The 24,480-nt window shown below is 39.1% G+C and overlaps 2 protein-coding genes across 5 annotated transcripts in view; one reads left to right on the top strand and one right to left on the bottom strand.

Annotated features, from left to right (window-relative positions):
* Ns3 (nucleostemin 3) overlaps positions 1-24,480 on the top strand; it is a 201,248-nt gene that overhangs the window by 103,925 nt on the left and 72,843 nt on the right. The window lies entirely within an intron of this gene.
* Positions 23,912-24,480, bottom strand: part of LOC143023835 (uncharacterized) — a 134,852-nt gene continuing 134,283 nt past the window's right edge. The window contains exon 2 of the mRNA XM_076182472.1: positions 23,912-24,390. Coding sequence (XP_076038587.1) covers positions 23,921-24,370 — 450 coding nt within the window. The 5' untranslated portion in view covers positions 24,371-24,390 and the 3' untranslated portion in view covers positions 23,912-23,920. The remainder of the gene's footprint in view (positions 24,391-24,480) is intronic.

Genomic DNA, 24,480 nt, shown 5'->3' with positions numbered 1-24,480 from the left:
AAAGTTTTGCCAATTTTGTGTTTTTTGTTCATGTATTTTATTGGCAATCACAGTGTTTAGTGTTTGTATTTGGTCTGCTATGTTTTGAGGGATAGGTGTGGGGGTACCGTGTTAAGTGTGTCACGTTGTCTGATGAGGCTTTGGATTTCTGGTGTGAAGTTGGGGTTGTGTGATTTTCTGTTGCCTCTAGGGATGTATCTCTTCTCTGCATTTTGTATGATTGTATTAAAAGTGTGCACAGCATTGTTTATGTTTGTGATTGGTGTACTGTTAAGTGTTTCAAAATGTTGTTCTGTCTCTTCAGTAAAAGCTTCCCAGTTAGCTCTCTTGTAATTGGTGTAAGTGTGTCTGTGGCCGACTGGGGTGCATCTTGTTTTGGTGGTGATGATGATTGGAAGGTGGTCAGAACCAAGGGTTCCGACCACTCTCCATGATGTTGTTGGGGTTAGGCAGGGGGAGCAAAAGGTGATATCAGGAGAGGAGGGAGTGTAGAGGGCTTGGTGTGGGATATGTGTATGATTATGTGTGTTGTTCATGATAGTCAATGAGTCAAACTGAGTCTGTATATCAAGCCCTCTGTCTGTGTCAGGGTTGTCGACATACCAGGCAGACGACTTGGCGTTGAAGTCTCCACCCATGATCAGGTTGGGGATTGAGGCTAGTTGGCTAAAATGAGGCCTGAAGGTGTCTGGAACTGTGGGGGATGATTGGGGGGGAATGTACATGTTAACTATTGTCAGTGTTGATTTGTTGCCTGTGCGGATTCGAATGGATTGGATTTCTGTTGTGTTATCTGTGGTAGGGAGGAGAATTTTGGTTGTGGCACTTGTGTCCACTAAACAGATGGAGTGGTGGATCAGGGTGATGAGTCCACCGCCATAGCCGTCAGTCCGGTCTTGTCTGATGGTGGTGTAATTATGAAATGATGGTGTTTTGTGTGAGTGTCTTAGTTTTGTTTCTTGTAAAATCGCAATGTGTATGTTGTGTTGTTTAAGAAAGTGTTCAAGTTCATGTTTTTTCGTGTTAATACCGTCAATGTTGTGTTGTAATATGTTGATGTTGTGTGTTTTGTATGTTTTGTATGTTGCCGTTTGGGGTTGAGGTTGGGGTGGTAGTGGGGAAGGTGTAGGATCTGGGTCAGAGGGGGGGAAAGGAGAGATCGGGGACAAAGGAAGGGGAGTACTAATCGGGGGTAAGGGCAGAGGGAAATTGTGAGTGGGTGAGGGTGCTGGCTGTGGTTGGGGAGGTGGGAGTGGAGTTACTGGAGGGCAGGTAGAACATGTCCAAGTGTTTGTGTATTGGTTTGTGTCAGCAAGTGTTGTACAAGTGAGGTGGGCCCAGTTTTTGCACATATTGCACTGAACTGAGCCCTTTGTCTGTCTGCTCGAAGTAATGGGTTTAGAGCATGTTGGGCATGTGTATTTTGTGGTGGGCCCAGGATTGCTCTCTACATCTCCAGCTAAAAGTAGAAGAAGAGGGGTGATCGCCGGAAAATCACCCCTTGGTGCAGAAAAAACGTAATATTGCATGTTGGGAAAAAGGATTGTGGTACTCCCCAGGTAGGCGTAGCTCCTCTTGGGGATCGGTGCCACCTGCGTAGAGCCGGTGGCCAGGGGTAGTTGCTGCCGTTTGGCCCCCAATTCTTGGGGTTGGGGGGTGGTTCCACGACGTAGACGCTGCAGCTCCAGTACAAGTACATGTTGGCACCTGTGCTGTGGCACTGGTGTCGTGCGGCTTGTGTATATAAGAAGGGGAGCATGGGTCCTTAGGCCCACTCCCGCCCCTGTGTCCGCACTCTGTTCTCACCCATCATTTTGGTAAGATATATATTATTCTTGTACTGTGCTAAAATATCATTCTTGTTGCTTTTCCATCATCTTTATTTATCCCAGTGTAGAGAGAGTATCCGAAGCGAGGCTACGTCTTGAATCTAAATTTCTGGATTGAAGGAACTACTGTACTTGAATCCTAAGTCTCGATTCGATCTATCAACTCAAACACAGAGCCTAGATTCGTGACAGTACGAACGGGAGGCACGCGTGAGGCGCACCTCAAAATGCAAAAAATATATAAAACTAATATATATTAATTAGATATTTAGTTAAGATAGCAATATACAGACGCTCCTCAACTTACGTTTTAGTTACGTTCCGAATGGCCGAACGTAAGTTGAAAATGAACGTAAGTTGTTACTGTACTATACATCTGTAAATTCTATTACCGTATCTTACAAAACACCCCTAAATCATTAATTATACACATAACATTGTAAAATAATAACATTAATTTCAAATAAATTAAATTCAAGCAACATAAATTGAGATGGTGGAGGAGGAGGAGGATGAGGCAAGGCACTTTCAGTCTGTCGTTTGTGCAATGTAAACAATGAATGCAGCGTCATGCATAAGTATCATTTGAACTACGGAGAGCGCACTAAACTAAAAAATTCACTCAATTTTTTTTTTTTTTTTTTTTTTACAATTTTTTTTTTAGTAGGTTCAAACGTAAAACGAATGAACGTAAGTAGAGGAGCGTCTGTACAATGAGAATTAAGTATATATAAGTTATAACACACAAAGAAGCTTTGGATCGCTGGTAGCACAATGAAACACAGAGCTGAGATCAGATGCGTCCAGTTGGGGGGCTATTCAAAGAAACAGTGACAACAGAAGCGCGGGTCGCCAGGCGCCTGGCTGCATCTGTTTGCCGCATAACAATGAGCCTGTAACCTCCCGCTGTAACGGCTTTTTGTCTTCTACTTTATCGCTGGATTTATCGCGGGAAATTTGAAAGCGATAAATTTTTCCAGTCTTGCAATAAACGATAAGCGATAAATTTTCGGTTAAAGTTATATTATCGCTTTACTTATCGCAACACCCATGACTGCACAGCACATCCACAGCAAGGCTGCTTCTTTTAATCAGTGACCCCTCCCTCTCTGTCCCCTCATGCAGAAACATTGAAGACGAATGTCTTATAACATTTCTTATATTTACCTAATACAGTAAAAGCCCTTGTATCCGGCACCAATGGGGCCGAAGATGTACCAGATACGAGAAGATGCCGGATACGGGAAGGGATATTAAAAAAAAAATACATTTATTTATATTGTTCTTTTACTTATTAATAGATCTTAATTCGCTTTAATAATAAACACATCCACATGTCTATATATTGTAAATTCTATCAGTATAGAGTAAATCCAATCAATATACATCAGTTATAATCATCACAGCATTACCAGTTATCTAATTCATCATCTGATAATTTTACGATAATTTTACAATAATTTTCCTCTTTGTTTGTGCACTGTTCTGCAAATTTCACAAACACTGCTAGACCCTTCGCTGCATCCTTCCACGACACTTTCATCTCAGGGTCGTCGTCTTCACTATCTGACTCTGTCGTTTTCGCGTGTTCATCGGGAAGTGATTGTAAAATTTCATCATCACTAAGTGAGAATGTTGCTGTTCGGTCACTGTCCATATCTACACACACTTGTATCGCTTCGTCACTAATGCAAAGTTTAGCGCGATAACCCATCTTTCAATTCTTTCACCACCGATTCTTTCTTGCCGATGGAAAACCCTCAAAATTTTTTATTCCCTTCCTGATCTTCAAACATTATTTGCGGATATGATTTTCTCTAACATCGCATTAGAGTTTGTTGTTTTTCATCCTCCCAAGCTAGCGATTCCATAAAAATAGCATCTTTAACATTAAGCCCACGTTGGAATTCGGAAATGCTACTGTCCTCAAAATAAACTAGTTTGCGCATAGAACTTTTCCGATAATTCTTTTTAAAGTTTTGAATCACTCTTTGATCCATGGGCTGGATCACACTTGTTACATTCGGCGGTAAATACACAATAAAGCCCTGGTGGCGGCGAGAGCAACTACAACCACGCGCAGGGATTTTAAACACAATTTTCGTGAAAAATATGCCGGTTATTTGAAGTGCCGGATACAAGAAGGCCGGATACTAGGGCTTTGACTGTACTGGGGTATTGCTTAGTCATATGCTTTCAGTATTTTGAGGAGTTTAGGGGCACCCCTACCTACTAGAGCAATACAGCATATGTTTATTTCAAAGACAACTCTTAAAGGAATCATGAGTCTCATTTTTACTTTTCCTGTCTCCATATTTTTCAACCCCTTACCATTCCTACCTCATCTGGGGTCTATATGGGGTGCCCATATGGACCAGAACCACACATAATTTTATCTGCAATAGAGAAACTATCTATTCGAGAAATGGTGCTACTTTATTATAATGTGACTGTCCCTCCGTTATGCTGTCCCCCCACTCTTAACACTATCCTGTACTACTCTGAATGTTCATTTCCTTTTTCTCCAAACCCTGTGGTCGGGGAGAAAGAATGCCAAAATGGGATAGGGATAGGACTAGGCATCCTACTCTCAGTAGCCCCAAAGGGGACATTCCTTTAAAAAAAATAATAATAAAAAAAGGTCTTTTGGTCTTTTAATGTGTGTTAGTCTAATACAGATAAGAGTAAAAGGGAAGAGATAGGCAGTATATTTGTGAGAAGAAAGATGAATGTGTTGGTGTTGAGTAAAACTAAGTTGAAAGGGAGGGGAGAGTGTGAGTTTGGGAGTGTAGTTGGGAGGGTGTCATGTGTGAAGAGAGGACAAGGGAGAGAAGGGGTGGTTATACTAGTGAGTGAAGAGATAGGTAAGTGTGTAGTGGAATAGAAGGAAGTTTCTTCAAGGTTAATGTAGATGTACAAGGGAAGATTGTGGTAGCAAATTGGAAGTGAGTATTAAGGAAGAGAGACTGAGGGAAGTGGATAGCTTTAGATACTTGGGTGTGAATGTGGTGGGAAAGGGAGTGGAGGTGGAATGTAGATTGAGAGAAGTAAGTAAATGCCTTGGGGGGGATTAAAAAGTGTAATGAGAAATAGACATTTGGGAATGGATGCTAGGAGGAGATTGTATGAAAGAGTGTACTGACAGCACTGTATGGGGCAGAAACATGGAACATAAGAGAGGAGTTTACATGTGTTGAGATGAGGTACTAGGCTGGCTAGAGTGAGAAATTAGGAGGTGAGGAGAAGAGGAAGGATGGAAAGGGAGTTGGAAGATAGGGTTGATGAAAAAGTATTGGGATGGTTTGGATACATGGAAAGAATGAGTGAAGAAAGAATAGTAAAAGAGGTGGAAGGAGTGAACATGAGGGGATAAGGATGAGATGGATAGATGGGGCAAAAGGGGCAATTGGAAAGAGGGGTCTGTGGAGGAAGGGAGAAAACAGAAGAGTAGGGGTAAGTGGAGAATGGTTCTGTATGGATGATGCTGTGATGCATGGAAGGGAGTGGGTGAGGGAGTATGTGTGAATGATATTTTGATGCAGCCCAAAGGGATTGCTCCCCGTCTTCTCTTTTTGTGCATGAAGGGATGGAGAGGGGGGTCACCAATTAAATGAAGTGGCCTTGCTGTGGATGTGCTGTGTCTTGCTACATTGCTTCCAACCCAGGGCAGTGGGGAAGATGCAGGGATGACTCATCATTTGGGAGGAGCCAGGATAAGAGAGAGGGAGTAGGGTGAGTGGGAGTGGATTATGTGGGGATGGAATGGGTGAGAGGATTTTATGCCTTTGATTTTTGGCTACCTCCCTTGTAAGGGGGAATGGCTGTTGGTATATGTATATAATGTGGATGAAGGTGAACTGGGAAGGGAGATGTGGGTCTTTGTAAATGCATGTGGGCCTGGTAGTGAGAAGAGTGTAGAGGAAAGGGAGGCTTTTTAGATAGATTTAAATGAGTGCATAGAGGGTTTAAGGAGAAATGTCAATGTAGTAGTATTGGGAGATCTCAATGCTAGGGTAGGAGATGAATCAATAGATGGAGTGGTTGGGAAGTATTAAGTTCCAGGGAAAAATCTTAGTGGAGAGTTGATGGTGAAGATGTGTCTAGAGAGTTGATGATAACAAACACAGTGTTTAGGAAGAAAGCCAAGCATGATTACACATGGGAGAGGTTGGTGGATGGAAGGGGGTTAGATAAGGCTTTAATGGACTATATAGTGGTAACCTGAAGAAAAGTATGAAGAGTTTTGGATGTACATGGGAGAGGGTGGATGGAAGGTGGTAGATAGGGCTTTAATGGACTATGTTGGGGTAACCAGGAGAAAAGCTGGAAGAGTTTTGGATGTACATGTTCTTAGGGGAGAGAGTGGAGAACATCATATCACCTTTTGGTGGAAGCTAAGTTGAGAATGGAGGATAGATTGGGAAAGAGGTAAAAGACAAAAGGTAGGGAGGTGCATAGAGTAAATTGCTTAAATGAGAAAGAAAAGGAGTAAAAGAAGAAGCTGAGAGAAGAGTGGGAGGGAGTGAAGGATAGAGTAGAACCAGGAGTGGAGAAAGAATGGGATGTTTCAAGGAGGGAGTCATAAGGTGTGCAAAGATGGTGTGTAGAACAAGGAGGACAAAGGGAAATAGAAGGAAGGGTAGTGAGTGGTAGGATGATGAAGCAAAGAAGGTTGTAGAAGAGAAGAATTGAGCATTCACAGATTGGTTGCAAAATAGGATGTGAGAAGCACATGAGAGGTACAAAGAAAAGAGGAGTAAAACATAAGATAAAGGAGGCAAAGAGGAGAGCAGATGTGAAATGGGGTAAGAGTATGACAAGATTTTGAAAGTAATAGAAGATGTTTTGGAAGGAAATTAGGAGAGGAAGTAGAAGTGAATCAAGTAGAGAAGAAAAGGTAAACGGTGCAGATGGAGGCATGATGTTGGAAGAGACGGCAGTAAGAGGAATATGGGCAGAGTATTTTAGAGATTTGCTCAATGTAAATAAGGTTAGGGAGGGAAAGGTAGTGGCAGTGGGAAATGCTAAGAAAGTGACTGATGAATAAGGAGAATGGAGGAAAGATAAGGTGAAAGCAGTTATTAAAATGATGAGAGCATGTAAGGCACCTTGGTTAGATGGGTGTCATGCAGTGTCTAAAAAAGGGAGGTACAGTGGTGGTCAACTGGCTAGTGAGGTTTAATGTTTGCCTAAAAGAGGGTAGAGTGCCAGAGGACTGGAGGAGTGCCTGTATAGTTCTGCTTTACAAGAGAAAAGGGTTCAAGTGTGAGTGTAGTAGTTTCAAAGGGATCAGTTTGTTGAATGTAGTTGGGAAGGCTTATGGGAGTGTTTTGATTGGAAGGATTAGGAGAGGAACAGGGAGAGTAATATGTGAGGAACAGTGTGGGTTTAGGATGGGTTGTGTGGATCAGATTTTTGTGGTAAGACAGATATGTGAAAAAGCTTTAGGAAAAGGTAAGGGTGTTTTTTTGGCCTTTCTGTATTTGGAAAAGGTTTATGACAGGGTAGACAGGGAGGCACTGTTAGAGGTATTGCAGACATATGCAGGGCTGTGGAGTCAGAGTCAGAAGCAATTACAGTGTCACTGGAGTCGGAGTCGGTAAAAATATACCAACTCCGACTCCAGTTAAATTTACATTTTATAAGGCCTTCATTTAGTCTGTAGAGTTATGCAGTGCACACTCCTTATAAGTATATTATATAAAAAAAAAAAAACAATTTTATAAAATGTAATAAATATCATTGTCTTATCTTCGTGGTCATTCCACTAAACCCCCAAAACGTCCTCGTGCAATGCTGGCTTTCAAATTTATACATAGACCGATAAACATCCAAAGTATTACTTGAATAAATTAAACACCTCAATTTTACACCTGTTGACACACAGGCACGACAGCTATAATATTCATGTTTAGTTCCATATGCATCATTTCCATCACTCCATCAGGTTGGTGGTTTCTCCCACTGCTGTGTTGCCAAACAGTAGGATAATTATGATTTCAACTGTAGACTAACGCATTAATACTATCTCTTCTCTCCTATCCCCTTCTTTTTTTCCCCTCAATACTTTTTAACAATGAATTATTGAAATAAGGATATTTAAAGTTGGAAAAAAAGTTTCACATTTCAAACATGTTCAGCTGTATCTTGTTTTGTACTCATATCAATAAGATCAGTTCCAGAACCAGAGTAATGTCCATCGCAATAATCGCATAGCAGTACCAGTATGTAGTTAAACCAAGAGGTACTTGTGTCAGTAATTTCAGTACATTAAGACAAAAGAAGGTATGAAAACATATGAAGGATAATGATACCCAAAAAGTATGTATGATACATATACCTTTCAGTATCATACATGTTCAGCTGTAACACTCGACCTTGTACCGTACTCGTATCAATAAGGTTTATTTTCTCTATATTTACCGTTTCCTTTCAAGAAATTTGCCTAAACTTCTTTTATATATATATATATATATATATATTTTTTTTTTTTTTTTTTTTTTTTTTTTACAACCACTCCTCGGTTAACGACAACGCGGAGTTACGACGGGCTTTATGACAGACCAATATTCGTTTAACGTAAATCTCCCGAAGTTGCGACGTCATGTACGATAAGTTGGCTGAGGCAAATTTGTATGATGTTATAAATGAACTTGTACGGTGGATATTAGCTGTGAGGTAAAATGTTCTGAAGCTTAGGTCTACATTACCATCATGCAAGCTGCAAAAACTACCTAGGGTACAGTATATACTGGTATTGATAAATTTTTAGTTTCAACCATGGGCGCAATATAGCAATAGAAAATTAATTATTAATTTTGTAAATTATAATGTATCAACGTAATATGCAATTTTGTGAGCGGAAATAAAAAAAAAGTGCTAAAACAGATTTCGTAAGTAACGAAGTCGTGTCAGACGAATGGTACGCCATGTTTGTAGTAATAGATGCCGACGTCAAAGAAATGAAAGGATGATAAATTCGTCTAACCTATACTAAACTAACCTAACCTGTGTTTCATAAATCATTACCTGCAAATTAAATGTCATCCGGCTTGTCCTCGTTGTCGTGAGACGTTGGCAGGCTTTTCAACCACTCTCTCAGCTTACGGGGTTCTTGCAGCTTGAGGGAATGCATGTATCTCCGCTCCATAGCATTCCTTCAAGAAAATATATCTGGCGAGGTACTGTCGGAAGTACCGAGGCCGTCAATTGACAGACAACATGATGGCGTCCCGATCCTATGCTACCAACTTCGTTCATTAGCATATTTGCTTGTAGCAAGGTATATTTTATTTTCATTTCCGCCCACAAAATTCCATATTACATCGATACATTTTAATTTACAAAATTTAGTAATTAGTTTTCTATTGCTATATTGCGCCCATGGTCGAAACAAAAAAAAAATGCCCCGGTATTTGATATGGAATGTCAGCATACGCGGATTTGGTCATACATGGTAATTTCAGGAACCTGACCACCGCGTTATTTGAGGGCTTTCTGTACTATCAAAACAGTAAATAAAGCTTTAATGTACTGTATAAAAGAGGAAAAATACACGAAAATAAAGATACATGTATTGCTGGACATTGTACATACAGTACATGTACATATATGTATACACTTTCGCTTAACGATCAATTTGGCTAATGACGGCGACGCTGGTCCCAATTATCGTTGTTAAACGAGGAGTGGTTGTATTTGCAAAATTATATAAAAAAAAATCTTCCATTATATTTTTTTATTATTAGGTTTGTATATCCTTTACAAAGGTTATATTTCAACCTTTGTTATAAAGTACAGTATTTTTTGTTTTTGAAATGTACATACATACATATACCAAGGCTTTTTCCCCCTTCCAAGGGAGGTAGCCAAAAAGGGAAAGGCATAAAAACACTCCCACCCATTTCATCCCCAAATACACTCCACACCCCTCCCACCCTTCCTCTCATCTGAGCACCTCCTGGATGACGGGTCATCCCTGCACCCCGCCCACCGCCCTGGGTCAGAAGCAGTGTCGCAAGACACAGCACATCCACAGCAAGGCCGCTTCATTTAATCGGCGACCCCCCCTCTCCGTTCCCCTTTGCATATAAGGAGAGGACGGGGAGAAATCCCTTCGGGCTGCGTCAAAATTTACTCACACATACCACCCCGCCCATTCCTCCTCATGCAGTCACAACATCATCCATATACAACCACTCTCCACTCACCTCTGTCTTCCGTCCTCTCCCTTCCTTCCTCAACAGACATTCCCCTCTTCCCCAAAGCCCCCTTCACCCCATCCATCCACCTCATCCTAGGACGTCCCCTCATGTTCACTCCCTCCACATCTGCCTTCCATACCTCTTTTACTAGTCTTTCTTCACTCATTCTTTCCATGTGTCCAAACCATCCCAATATTCTTTCATCAACCCTCTCTCCCAAATCCTTTTTCACCCCTGTTCTCCTCCTCACCTCCTCATTTCTCACTCTATCCAGCCTAGTAACCCCCGCCATACTTCTCAGACACCTCATCTCAAACACATTCAAATTCCTTCTCTCTTCTTCTCTTATGTTCCACGTTTCTGCCCCATACAGTGCTGTTGGCACAATCACTCCTTCATACAGTCTCCTCTTCGCATCCATTCCCAAATGTCTATTTCTCATTACATTCTTTAAACCACCAAGGCATTTACTCGCTTCTCTCAATCTACATTCTACCTCCACCTTCACTCCACCTTTTCCTGCTACACTTGCACCCAAGTATCTAAAACTATCCACTTTCTCCAGTCGCTCTCCCTTAATGTTCACTTCCAGTCTACTGCCACTTTCACCCCTTGTACATCTCATCACCTTACTTTTACCCACATTTATCTTTAGCTTTCTTCTATCACATACTCTCCCAAACTCTGCCACCAGCTTCCTCAATCCCTCCTCTGACCCTGCCACAAGCGCAGTGTCGTCCGCAAACAACAGCTGGCTCACCTCCCACTTTTCTCCATTTTCTTTAACCATCTCCAATCCCTGACTCACTACCCTAGCATTCACCTCTCGCACCACCCCATCCATGTATAAGTTGAACAGCCAGGGCGACATAACGCATCCTTGACGAAGTCCCACCTTTACTTCAAACCACTCACTCTCTCCATTTCCAATCCTAACACATGCTCTACTACTCACATAAAAACTCTTGACAGCTCCCAAAAGCTTTCCTCCTATCCCATAAATCTGCATAACCTCCCACAGTGCCTTTCTGTCTACCATATCATAAGCCTTTTCCAGATCCATAAAAGCCCAAAAAACATCCTTCCCCTTTCCTATAGCTTTCTCACATATCTGTCTTACCACAAAGATCTGATCTACACAACCTCTACCCGTCCTAAAACCACACTGTTCCTCACCAATTACTCCTTCTGTTCCTCTCCTAATCCTCTCAATTAAGATTCTCCCATAAGCCTTTCCCTACTACACTCAACAGGCTAATCCCTCTGAAATTACTACATTCACACTTGTCCCCTTTTCCCTTGTAAAGAGGAACTATACAGGCACTACTCCAGTCCTCCGGTACTCTACCCTCTCTCCAGCAAACATTAAATAATCTCGCCAACCAGTCCACCATCACTGAACCTCCCTTTTTCAGACATTCTGCATGACATCCATCCAGACCAGGTGCCTTACCTGCTTTCATCATCTTTACAACTGCCTTCACCTCATCCTTCCTTATTTCTCCTCCATTCTCCTCACTCATCACTCTCATTTTCTTCGTATTTCCCACTGCAGCTATCTTTCCTTCCCTATCCTCCTTCACATTCAGCAACTCCCTAAAATATTCTGCCCATCTTCCCCTCACTGCCATCTCTTCCATTATCAACTCTCCATCTGTACCTTTTACCTTTTCTTCCCTACTTGATTCGCCTCCTCTTCCTCTCTTAATTTCTTTCCAAAACATCTTTTTATTACTTTCAAAATTTTCTGTCATACTCCTACCCCATTTCACATCTGCTCTCCTCTTTGCCTCCTTTACCTTTTGCTTTACTTCTCTTTTCTTTTCTTTGTACGTCTCATATGACTCCCCTGTCCTCTTTTGTAACCAATCTGTGAATGCTCGCTTCTTCTCTTCTACAACCTTCTTTGTTTCCTCATCCCACCATTCACTACCCTTTCTTCTATTTCCCCCTGTCCTTCTTGTTCCACACACCATCCTTGCACACTTTAAGACTCCCTCCTTGAACCATCCCCATTCCTCCTCCACACCCATCTCTGCTCTATCCTTTACTCCCTCCCACTCCTCCTTCAGCTTCTTTTCGTACTCCTTCTCCTTTTCCTTTTCATTCAAGGAGTTCACTCTAAGAACCTCCCTACCTTTTGTCCCTTTCCTCTTTCTCCATCTATCCTCCACTCTCAACTTACCTTCCACCAAAAAATGATCTGATATTCCCCCACCCTCTCCCCTTAGCACATGTACATCCTTAACTCTTCCTATCATAATCCTATTTACCACTACATAATCCATTAGCGCTCTATCTACCACCCTTCCCTCCACCACCCTCTCCCATGTGTACTTATGCTTGACTTTCTTCCGAAACACTGTATTTGCTATCATCAACTCTCTTTCTAGACACATTTCCACCATCAACTCTCCACTACGATTCTTTCCTGGAACTCCACACTTCCCAACCACTCCATCGATTGGACCATTTCCCACTCTAGCATTAAGGTCTCCCAGTACTATTACATTGACATTTCTTCCTAAACCCTCTATGCACTCATTTAAATCTATCCAAAAGGCCTCCCTTTCTTCCATGCTCTTCTCACTGCCCGGCCCATATGCACTTACAAAGACCCACATCTCCTTTCCCAGTTTCACCTTCATCCACATTATCCTTGAGGAAACCTCCTTCCACTCCACTACCCCTTTACCTATCTCCTCACTTACTAGAATAGCCACCCCTTCCCTCCCTCACCCTCTCTTCACTCCTGATAACCTCCCACTTACACTCCCAAACATACACTCACCCTTCCCTTTCAACTTAGTTTCACTCAAAGCCAACACATCCAACTTTCTTCTCACAAACATACTACCTATCTCTTCCCTTTTACTCTCATCTGTACCACAGGAGCTCAAATAACGTGGGGTTAGGTTCCTGAAGTTACCGCGTATGACCAAATCCGCGTATGCTAACTTTCCATATTTAATACCGAGAACCGTATGTATGTGTATGTGTATTTACCTAGTTGTATTTTACAGGAAGGGGAGCTATGCTTGTGGTGTCCCGTCTTCATATCTCATTTTATCTAAACTATTTTTAAATTCATGTAGGTATTGTTTTTGCACACACCACTTTCTCATCTAACTTGTTCCAACTGTCTATTACTCTGTGAGGAAAGCTGTTCTTTTTTAGATCTCTTCTATAGTTGTCTTTCTTGATTTTCTTTCCGTGGCCTCTTGTATTTCTATCATCCCATTTTATCTTCTCTCTATCAATAATTTCTATGCCTTTCATGATTCTATAAATAGCTATCAAGTCTCCTCTCTTCTTTGCTCTAGTGTCTGTAGTTCAAGTTTTGCTAGTCTCTCTTCATATGATAGTTTTGAGAGTGTTGGTGCCAATTTTGTAATTGCTCTTTGTATTCTTTCAAGTTTTGTTATACATTTTTTTGTACTTGGTGACCATATCGTTGCTGCATATTCCAATCTTGGTCTTATCAGAGTGATTAGAATTTTCTTCACCATTTCTTCATCCAGGTATGTAAATGCCACTTTGATTGTTCTTATTAAATTATAAGTTTCTCCAAAAATCTTATTTATATGTTTCTCAGGTGACATATTATTCATAACAATGACTCCCAGGACCTTCTCATTTTCTACTTTTTTTTATTCCTTCTCCCAATTTATATGATCCTGTTATTCTGATTTGCTTTTTCCAACTTCCATTAAACTACACTTTTTAGTGTTGAACTCCATCTCCCACTTCCTACTCCATTCCTATTTTTTATTGAGATCACTCTGTAGTGACTCACAATCTTCTTCCTTGTTCACTTTTTTTAATACTTTTGCATCATCTGCAAAGAAGCTCATATAACTTTCAATTTCTTCATCCATATCATTAACATATATAGCAAACATTATTGGGGCCAGAACTGTTTCTTGTGGAACACCGCTTATTACTTCATCCCATTTTGAGTGTTTGTCTCTTACACTGTACAACAAATTTCAGGATTAAGAAAAAAACATAGTTCTCATGTGCGTTTTATTATGAAGTTCAGTGTGCTGAATTCAAATTTGATAACAAAAATTTCATGCCACGTCACAATTTTTTGTAAATCGCTGTTTTAATAATTATGCAATTAATAGAGATTTCCAAGGTTCCATAAATGTATTTTGCTCCCAAAGTCAGATTAAATGTCTTCATTGTATTTATTTAATTAATATATAATGAATCGGCATGTTTGTTAGCTTTATATGATGTATTAACCTACAATCTATTATTTACCTCTTCTTTTATAAGACGTCTCAGGCGTGTCACGCTTCAGGTTCCAACAGAAGTCAGCCAGCATAGCAGGGCTCCATTTTCCCTTGTACCTGTTTTCCATTGACGTTATATCTTGATGGAACCTCTCTCCATGTTCATCACTCACATCTGCTGCATTCTCTGGGAACAAGGACAGATGAGAATGAAGAAAGTGTATCTTCAGTGACATCGCATCCGAGATCTTGGTAGTATTTGATTAGCCTCTCCACTTTACGCTCTCGCTGGGACTCTTGGTGCTTTCCCAGAAGCCCTTTGCATAGATCTTTGAATGCATGCCAGGCCGCTAGCTCAGGTTCATCCATTGTCGCCTCAAAGTCCTCATCATTTATAAGCTTGCGAATCTGAGGGCCTACAAATATACCCTCTTTAATCTTGGCATCACTAATTTTAGGGAAGATCCCTTTGAGATACTGGAAACATGGCTTGTTATGTTGCAGTGCTTTGGTAAATTGCTTTATTAGGCCTAGTTTTATATGCAGTGGTGGCAAAATGATTTTCTCCTTCTTAACTAGTGGCTCATGAATTACATTATGGCATCCAAGCGTCATAGATTCCCGAGACGGCCATTCTGAGCGTATATAAAGTTCTGATCTGGCCCTACTGTCCCACTTGCAAAGAAAGCACATAAATTTGGTGTATCCAGTTTGTAGCCCATTAAGTATGGCTACTACTTTCAAGTCTGCACAAATTAACCACTCATGCTCTTTGTAACTTATGCGGTCTAGAATAAAAGCAAGGTTCTCATATGTCTCTCTTAAAATGACTGAGTAAGCAACTGGAACTGAAGGCATGGTGTTCCCAATGTGCAACAGAACTGCTTTTATGCTGTAAAGGGATCCATCTATGAATAGCCTCCACTCATTGGGTTCATAGGACAGCTCAAGGGCACTGAATAGGCCTCTGATATCATTACAATAAGTCAAGTTGTTTTCCAAAGTGAAGAAATCCTGTAGATTTGCAGAACGCTTCCTAAATACTGTAATTCGAGCTTCTTCATCCAACAGGTGCCATTGTTGCAAACGTGAGACCAGGAGTTCACTCTGTTGCTTAGTAAGTGTTAGATCACGAACTAGATCATTGAGTTCTGGTTGGGTGATGAGGTGTGGTTTCTTATCAGATTCAAGTTGTGTCGTATACGTTGCATCTTGAGATTCTGAATCGTCTGAGTTGCTCGTGTCATCGCTTGGTAGTTCAGAGGGCGGCTGTGGTACAGGAATATCACTTGAATGTAGAACTGGGCGAATAGCAGACTGAAGATCTGGATACACGATAGATTTCTTGCCTTTTCTGTTGCGACCTGCAGGAAAATAAAATAAAATCAGACTAAAAATGGATACTATTGGTTGTGATCACGTGCAAAAATAGTGGAAGTGCAACTTATTATGTATTTCGATCTTTTTTATTGATACATCTCTTGAAAATATATATAAAAACTGTAAAAAATAAACACTGAACACCCACCTTTAATATCCGTTAAGCAGAAGTAGCAATCTGTTGAGTGGTCCTTTGGCTCCCTCCAGACCATTGGTACGCCAAACATGAGGCCAGTCCCTTTGCCTTTCACCCAGGCAGAAAGGGAACTTGTACACCTGACACAACATATGTGAGGTGCCCAGCATTTGTCCTGGTCACCCACTTTACATCCAAAGTACAGCTCATAAGGTTTCTTTACACGTTGAGTCAACTGTCTCTTGTATTGCCTTAATGTAACTGATCCACATATATAACAAAACTTGTCTGGCGAATTCTTGCATTCTCTAGGCATCTTAACTCTGTATCCTGTTAAGAAAAAAAACCACATAGCTATGTGAAAAATTATATAAATGGTAAAAGCAACAAAAAATACCGTTCAGATAGACATTGCGGGCACTGCTATTTACGAAGAACTGGAGGGTCACAGAAAGAAACGGATGTTATATTCGTGATCTACGCAAAAAATAACTCTAGAAAAGGATAGTCTCATTTCCGTTTTTTTTTTTTTCATTGTTATACAGTGTTATCACTACTCTCATTTTTCTTTCTTGCAAAAAGTCTTCCATCCATTTAAGTAGTTTGCCCTGTATTCCTCCTTCAGTTTCTAATTTCTGAAGCAACTTCTTATGTGGTACTTTGTCAAAAGCTTTTTTTAGGTCTAGAAATGCACAATCAGCCCATCCATCTCTTTCTTGTATTATATCTATTAGCCTTGAATAGAAACATATTAAATTAGTGACGCATGATTGTTCTTCTCCAAATCCAAATTGCCTTGGATTTAGCATGCTGTTTTTTTCTAAATATTTTACCCATTTACTTTTGATCATTCTTTCACAAATTTTTGCTATTCTACTTGTTTGAGAGACTGGTCTATAGTTGGTAGGGTCTTCTTTATTTCCTCTACTATATTTGCTTTTTTCCAATCTTCTGGAACTTTTTCTTCTTTCAAGGAACTATTTATTATGCTATGTATTTTGTCAGCCAGTTCATTTCTACATTCTTTCAAAATCCAATTTGCTATTTCATCTGGTCCATGCGATTTTCTGACATCAAGATTACTCAAGTGTTTCATTATTTCATTCTTTGTTACTTTTATTTCTTTCATAGGAGGGACTTTCTCTTTCCATTCAATCTCTTCCGGTTGTATATTCTCCAATGTAAACACTGATTTAAAATGCTTGTTCATAATTTCTGCCATTTCTATTTCCTCTGTGTATTCAACTCCTCCTTGTCTTAATTTCTCCAAATCTTGTTTGTTTTTCAGTTTGCTGTTTACAAATCTGTAAAATAGTTTTGGTTGATCTTTACATTTTTCTATGACATCTTTTTCATATTTTCTCTTTTCCTCTCTGCACGCTTGTATATATTCATTTCTATAACAAGTATATATTTTACATTTTTCAGGTCTTTTGTATTTTTTTCCATTTGGTCCAAGCTTTGTCTCTTTTGTCTTTTAACTCCCTACAACTTTTGTTGTACCAGCACTTTACATATTCTTTTTCTTGTTTTTGTCTTGGGACATACAGTACTTTTCCACTCCTTTTTTTTTTTTATAAATTTTGGTCAAAATATTCCATTTCTCTTCCACTGTTGTTTCTTCTTTGTATATTCCTTCCTAGTTTTCTTTTTGAAAGAATTCTCTTATTTTATTAAAGTTTGTTTTTTCATACATCAATCTTCCTTTTCTATATTGTTCATTTCTTTTCATGTATTTTTCCTCATTTAGTTCCAGTTCAAACAGTATATGGTCACTTTTACTTATTGGTGTTTTATATTCAATCTTTTCTACTATTCTAGGTTCAGATGTGATTATTAGGTCTAGTCTCGATGGCTCTTCTTCATTTCTATACCTAGTGTTCTCCTGTATCCACTGCGTCATTGTATGGTCAATAATCATCTCGAGTAGAACATTTCCCCATGAGCCATCTCCACCCTTTACTGTCGTCTCTTCCCAGCAGATTTCTTTGCAATTAAAGTCGCCCATCATAACTATTCTTCCTCCATCTTCCATTATCTTATTTAACCACTTCAGTACGGGACTTAAATCTCGCGGGCAGCAGCCAATGCCAGCCGTATGACGTGTCGTAATAATACTCGCATCATAAAATATAGTCACCTCTTATATCGATCGTTCTCTCTTTCACCCGCGAATTTTGAAAACCACAGAGAATGGGATTCAGGGCGCATTTGGGAGAATGTAAAAACACAGGGGCGACTACAATAAATATAATCAAGACGCCGATATGGCAGCGTCGCGAATCCACTTGCTCCTCATGACGCCTACGTGTGCGGCACCGTATGGAAGGGGTTAATGTTATATTTGTGTCCTCTAACATACTTTTATGTTCACTCTCTTCCCACGAAGCTGTTTTTGGAGGCACATAATTTATCACAAATTTTCTGCTCTTCTTATCTCTGTCTTCCACTTCAATCATAATCATCTCTACTGTATTCTTTCCATATGTGACACACCTCACGTTTATATCCTTCTTAGTCAGGAACATAACTCCACCCCCTTGCTTTGTCTCTCTGTTTCTAATCTAATAATTATATGCGTCATGTCCTACACTGTTTGGTGGTAGTGGACCTTTTAATTTCGTTTCTACAATTCCCATTATGTCCGGTTCTTTTTCCTTCAGATAATCATTCAGCTCATTCAATCCTGTAATTAATCCATCCATATTTGTGTAAGACACTTTTAGTTGTCTGCCACTTCCATTGTATTCTCTGTTTCCCTTTTGTTTTTCTCTAGTATTTCGAATTTCCTTACTTTCATATTCACTACTCTCCAATAGAATTTCTCTTTTTCTGACTCTGTTCTGTTCTCGTTTTTTTCTTTAGCTTGTTGTCTTTCATTTTTTCCTCCTCTCTTTCCTCTTTATTCATTTCCCTTTTTATCCATACATTTTTATATTGTTCACTGTCTGCTAGTTTCCCTGTTTTTGATAAGATATTCTCTGCCATCGTTTGTGACCTGAATTTAATCTTAATTGGTCTGGTCTTATCTGTACTATACTTTCCGAGTCTATACATCTCTTCAATTTGTTTCATGATTTCAGGTTCATCTTCCTGAACTAATTCTAGTAATCTGCTTACTTTTTCATTTTCCTCATTGATTCTTGTGGTTCTATCTGGGTTGTGTTTCTCCTCCATTCCTAATATAATTATACATTTCTTTTTATCTGCTAAGTCTCTATATTCTCCTTTTGTCTCATCACTTTAATAACTGAGTCTTCAGTTTGTTCTTTCATTTGCTGTTTAATTATGTCAGTAAATGCAACTTTACTGTTTTCTTGGATTGTCTTCCAACCCTTAGCTTCTTTAGCTATGGCCTCTTTGTTTTCTTTATTATTCCTCTTTAATTCTTCATTCTCCTCTTTTACTTCTTTTAACTGTGTTTTTAGTTCTTCTATTTCCTTAATTAAGTTTTTGTTCACCTTCTCTAGTTCTTCCAATCTTTCAACCCTTTGCACAATTTCTGACACTCTACCGAACCTACTCTCCCAATGTTCGGTCATTTGTTCAAGTTTTTGTTCTAGTCTTGCCAGTCGGGGGAGGTTGGTATCCGCCCCCCCCCCCTCATTAAGTCCATGCAAATTATTATCCTCACCTTCTATTCTGCTGCTCATATCTATGTTTCTAATCTTTACATTTTTGTTAGACCCTTCATCGTCACTAAATTGATCCGGCCCGCGTTTGTTTACATGGCATCTGCCTGCCTAGACCAAGTCCTCTCCTTCCTCATTTCCTTCCATTTCCCTCAGTAATCCCTCCCCTTCTCCTTTTTCCTCACTTTCCCACTACACCACGAGCAATCCCCTTCCCTGCAAATACAATAGGTACTTTGCGTTGAGATCCACGAAAATTTCACTTTTTCTTCAGGATGTCAATCCTCGCCGTCTGTCCGACGTAAGTGTGTGTGTGTGTGTATTTACCTAGTTGTATTTTACGGGAAGGGGAGCTATGCTCGTGGTGTCCCATCTTCATATCTCATTTTATCTAAACTATTTTTAAATTCATGTATTGTTTTTGCACACACCACTTTCTCATCTAACTTGTTCCAAATGTCTATTACTCTGTGAGGAAAGCTGTTCTTTTTCAGATCTCTTCTATAACTGTTTTTGTTGATTTTTTTTTTTCTGTGTCTTGTATTTCTATCATCCCATTTTATTAGATCCTCTCTATTAATAGTTTCTATGCCTTTCATGATTCTGTAAATAGCTATCAAATCTCCTCTCTCTTCTTTGCTCTAATGTCTGTAGCTCAAGTTTTGCTAGTCTCTCTTCACATGATAGTTTTGAGAGTGTTGGTGCCAATTTTGTAATTGCTCTTTGTATTCTTTCAAGTTTTGTTATACATTTTTTTGTACTTGGTGACCACATCGTTGCTGCATATTCCAATCTTGGTCTTATCAAAGTGATCAGTATTTTCTTCACCATCCAGGTATGTAAATGCCACTTTGAGTGTTCTTATTAAATTATAAGTTTCTCCAAAAATCTTATTTATATGTTTCTCAGGTGACATATTATTCATAATGACTCCCAGGTCCTTCTCATTTTCTACTTTTTTTATCCCTTCTTCTCCCAATTTATATGATCCTACTATTCTTTTTTTTGCTTTTACCAAATTCCATTATACTACACCTCTTAGTATTGAACTCCATCTCCAACTTCCTGCTCCATTCCCATACTTTATTTAGATCATTCTGTAGTGACTCACAATCTTCTTCAGTGTTCACTTTCTTTAACAGTTTTGCATCATCTGCAAAGAAGCTCATATAACTTTCAATTTCTTCATCGATATCATTAATATATATAGCAAACATTATTGGGGCCAGAACTGTTCCTTGTGGAACACCACTTATTACTTCATCTCAATTAGAGTGTTTGTCTCTTATCACTACTCTCGTATTTCTTTCTTGCAAAAAGTCTTCCATCCATTTAAGTAGTTTGCCCTGTATTCCTCCTTCAGTTTCTAATTTCTTAAGCAACTTCTTATGTGGTACTTTGTCAAAAGCATTTTTTAGGTCTAGAAATACACAGTCAGCTCATCCATCTCTTTCTTCTATTATATCTATTAGCCTTGAATAGAAACATATTAAATTGGTGATGCATGTCTGATGATACAAAACTGTGCAGAGTGGCAAATGATCACTCAAACCAATTAGATATTCAAGAAGATTTAGATAAATTACAGCAATGGTCTGAAAAGTGGCTAATGAAATTTAACACAAGTAAATGCAAGGTAATGCACATAGGTAAAAATAACAGTAAGTACGATTACTAGTTATTTGGAAATTCGTTAACAAAAGTGGATAGTGAAAAAGATCTCGGCGTAATTATCAGTAACGACCTCAAATCATCCAAGCATCTGAGAAAGCAAATAAGATTCTGGGACTGATTGCGCGATCTTTTGATTTCAAAAGTCCATCACTCATTAACAAGCTATATAAATCGTTAGTTCATCCACATTTGGAATATGCTGTTTCTGTATGGTCACCGAATCTCATTAAAGACATTGACAGACTGGAAAAAGTACAACGGCGAGCCACAAAACTGATTCCAAATATCAAAAATAAATCATACAAAAATCGACTAAAACACATGAATCTGTTTTCCCTAAAAAAGCGTAGACTCAGAGGTGACTTGATACAGCTCTTTAAGATTTTAAAGGGAATTGACAACATCAAAAGTGACAAAATTTTCACATTGAATGAAAATCAGACAAGAAACAATGGTCTCAAACTGTCTGGAAATAGATTCAATTTGGAAGTAGGTAGAAACGACTTTGCCAACTGTGTAGTTAATGAATGGAATAAACTTCCTGCACAGGTATTGCAATGTAGTTCAGTTTGAAGCTTTAAGAATCATTTAGATAAGTACCTAAGTAAGATGCTCCAAAGATTATAATTTATCTTATATTATTTGTTTTTGTTTTGTTATCTTTTGTCTGTCGATTTTCATTTATTATTAGTTATATGTCAATTTATTATTATTTACTATTTACCTGTTTGTTTATTATTTAACTATACCTATGCATTTATTTATGTATTTTATTTGCTATTTACATTATTATAGTTTTTATTTATTATTTTATTATTAATATTTTTCGCACCCGACCTAGATATGGATCAAAAGGTTTCCTGTCGGTATGCTCCACCTTTGTAATCCTTTGTAATCTAAATTGCCTTGGATTTAGCAGTTTTTTTTTTTTTTATTTTTTTTTTTTTTTTTTTTTTTTTTTTTTTTTTTTTTTTTTCTAAATACTTTACCCATCTACTTTTGATAATTCTTTCACAAATTTTTGTTATTGTACTTGTTAGAGAGACTGGTCTATAGTTGGTAGTGTCTTCTTTATTTCCCTCTTTATATATAGGTACTATATTTGCTTTTTTCCAATCTTTTGGAACTTTTCCTTCTTTCAAGGAACTGTTTATTATGCTATGTATTTTGTCTGGCAGTTCATTCCTACATTCTTTCAAAATCCAGTTTGCAATTTCATCTGGTCCATGCAATTTTCTGACATCAAGATTACTCAAGTGTTTCATTACCGTACTTTCCGGCTTAAAATGCGCATCGGGTTATAATGTGCACCCATGCACTTCGTTATCTCAGTACACAGATAGCGCGCACCGACGTATAATGCGCATGCCCGATCGCCATCTAGGGAGAGAATCGAGAACCAATTTTAGTTCCACATCTCAACGTTGGTCCCTTATTACTTTGTAGCTTAAATAGTTTGTAGGAAATATGATCTAAAAAAAAAGTTTATTGAAAGTAAAATATACAGAAAAATTTCTGGATTTTTACAGAAAATTTTCATTTTATATCATGAGGAAATAATTCGTGTTTACCATTTTTTATTTAATACTGAAACAAACTACAGACTGTTTCGTTTTAGCTTTGAACCTGCAATGACAGTGGTGAAATAGGACAGTCTCTCATCGAGATGACGTTTAGTTAATATAACTCCCGAAAGAGGGTGTTGTAGTCAGGTGTTTGACACGAGTTTATGAACGGCCGCAACGGAATTTGTACCATACCTAAAGTGAAGCAACAAAGCCAACATAAAAATTCAAACTAGGATGCTGTGAACATGGGCAAATATCATGAATATTGATCATGTTTCATGGTGTTTAGGCCTATTTAAACATGAAAAATAAGATACCTACCTATACCAAACATTTATATACGGTAGCCCATGCTGCCGTATTCTTTCATGTCACCATGGCTGTTCTTCTTGTTCTCACAGAACGTCACGGAGAAGTGTGCCGTCCCGACTTTGTGACAGCCAACATTGTCACGTTGTTGTGGATAAAATTAGACACACAACCGCAGAATTTTTATCGTAGGCCGTAGATAATGCGCACCCCCCATTTTTAGGCCCTTCCAATGGAAAAAAGTCGCGCACTATATGCCGGAAAATACGGTATTTCATTCTTTGTCACTTCTATTTCTTTCATAGGGGGACTTTCTCTTCCCATTCAATCACTCCAGGTTGTATGTTCTCCCTTGTAAACACCGATTTAAAATGCTTGTTCATAATTTCTGGCATTTCTCTTTCCTCTGTGTATTCAACTTCTCCTTGTCGTAGTTTCTCTAAATCTTGTTTGTTTTTCACTTTGTTATTTACAAATCTGTAAAATAGTTTTGGTTGGTCTTTACATTTTTCTATGACATCTTTTTCGTATTTTCTTTTTTCTTCTCTGCACGCTTGTACATATTCATTTCTATGACTAGTATATATTTTCCATTTTTCAGGTCTTTTGTATTTTTCCATTTTGTCCAAGCTTTTTCTCTTTTATCTTTTAACTCCCTATAACTTTTGTTGTACCACTTTACATATTCTTTTTCTTGCTTTCGTCTTGGGACATACAGTAGACCCTCGTTTTACGCGGGGTTTAGGGACCGGGAACCCCCGCGTAAAACGAAAATCCGCGTAAAATTCCGCCACTGAAGGAGATATACCAAAACAATCATTAGAACCCTAATAATTTTATTTCCACAATGAATTGCCATATTGAACAAAATAATACAATAGAAAAATAGGAAAACAATACAATACAAACAAAAGAACAAGAAAAAACAGTGCAGTCTAGGTAGCAGTCTAGTCGGACTCGGCATCAGAATTAGCTGGACCACCACGTTTCTGTAAAAACATGGTGATGGGCAATTGTACACGGCACTTTTTCATGTCCTGCAAAACGGCTTTGTAGGGCGCCATAACACTGTCGATTCCATTCTGCGCCGCAATTGCCCTCACCATGGATGTGTCAGTCTCATAAATGGCAGCCTTGAGAGCGGAGGCCTGTCGTATCAAGGCTACCAATGAGTCCAAAGTTAATCCTTCCTGTGGCTGGCTTTCTTCTTCAACATTGCCCTTCTCCTCCTCCTCCTCCTCACTGGCCGACTGGACGAGTTCCACCAGTTCCTCCTCAGACAGCTCAACTGCATGGCCACGAACCAGTTCCCGAACCTCTTCTTCCTCCATATCTGCAAATCCTTCACCGCCAACTTCCTTTGCTAAGGCTACAGTCTTCTTCACCTGATCTTCCATTTGCTCATCCGCTGAAAAGCCTGTAAAAGAATGGACGCAGCTTGGCCACAGAATTTTCCAGCAGGAGTTGACAGTCTGATGCTTAACTTCCTTGGTTGCCCCTTCCACAA

The sequence above is a fragment of the Oratosquilla oratoria genome, unplaced genomic scaffold (assembly GCF_046742065.1).
Source record: "Oratosquilla oratoria isolate Oo_2021 unplaced genomic scaffold, ASM4674206v1 SCAFFOLD65, whole genome shotgun sequence".
Taxonomy (NCBI): Eukaryota; Metazoa; Arthropoda; class Malacostraca; order Stomatopoda; family Squillidae; genus Oratosquilla; species Oratosquilla oratoria.
This window is presented reverse-complemented; position numbering and strand designations above follow the sequence as displayed.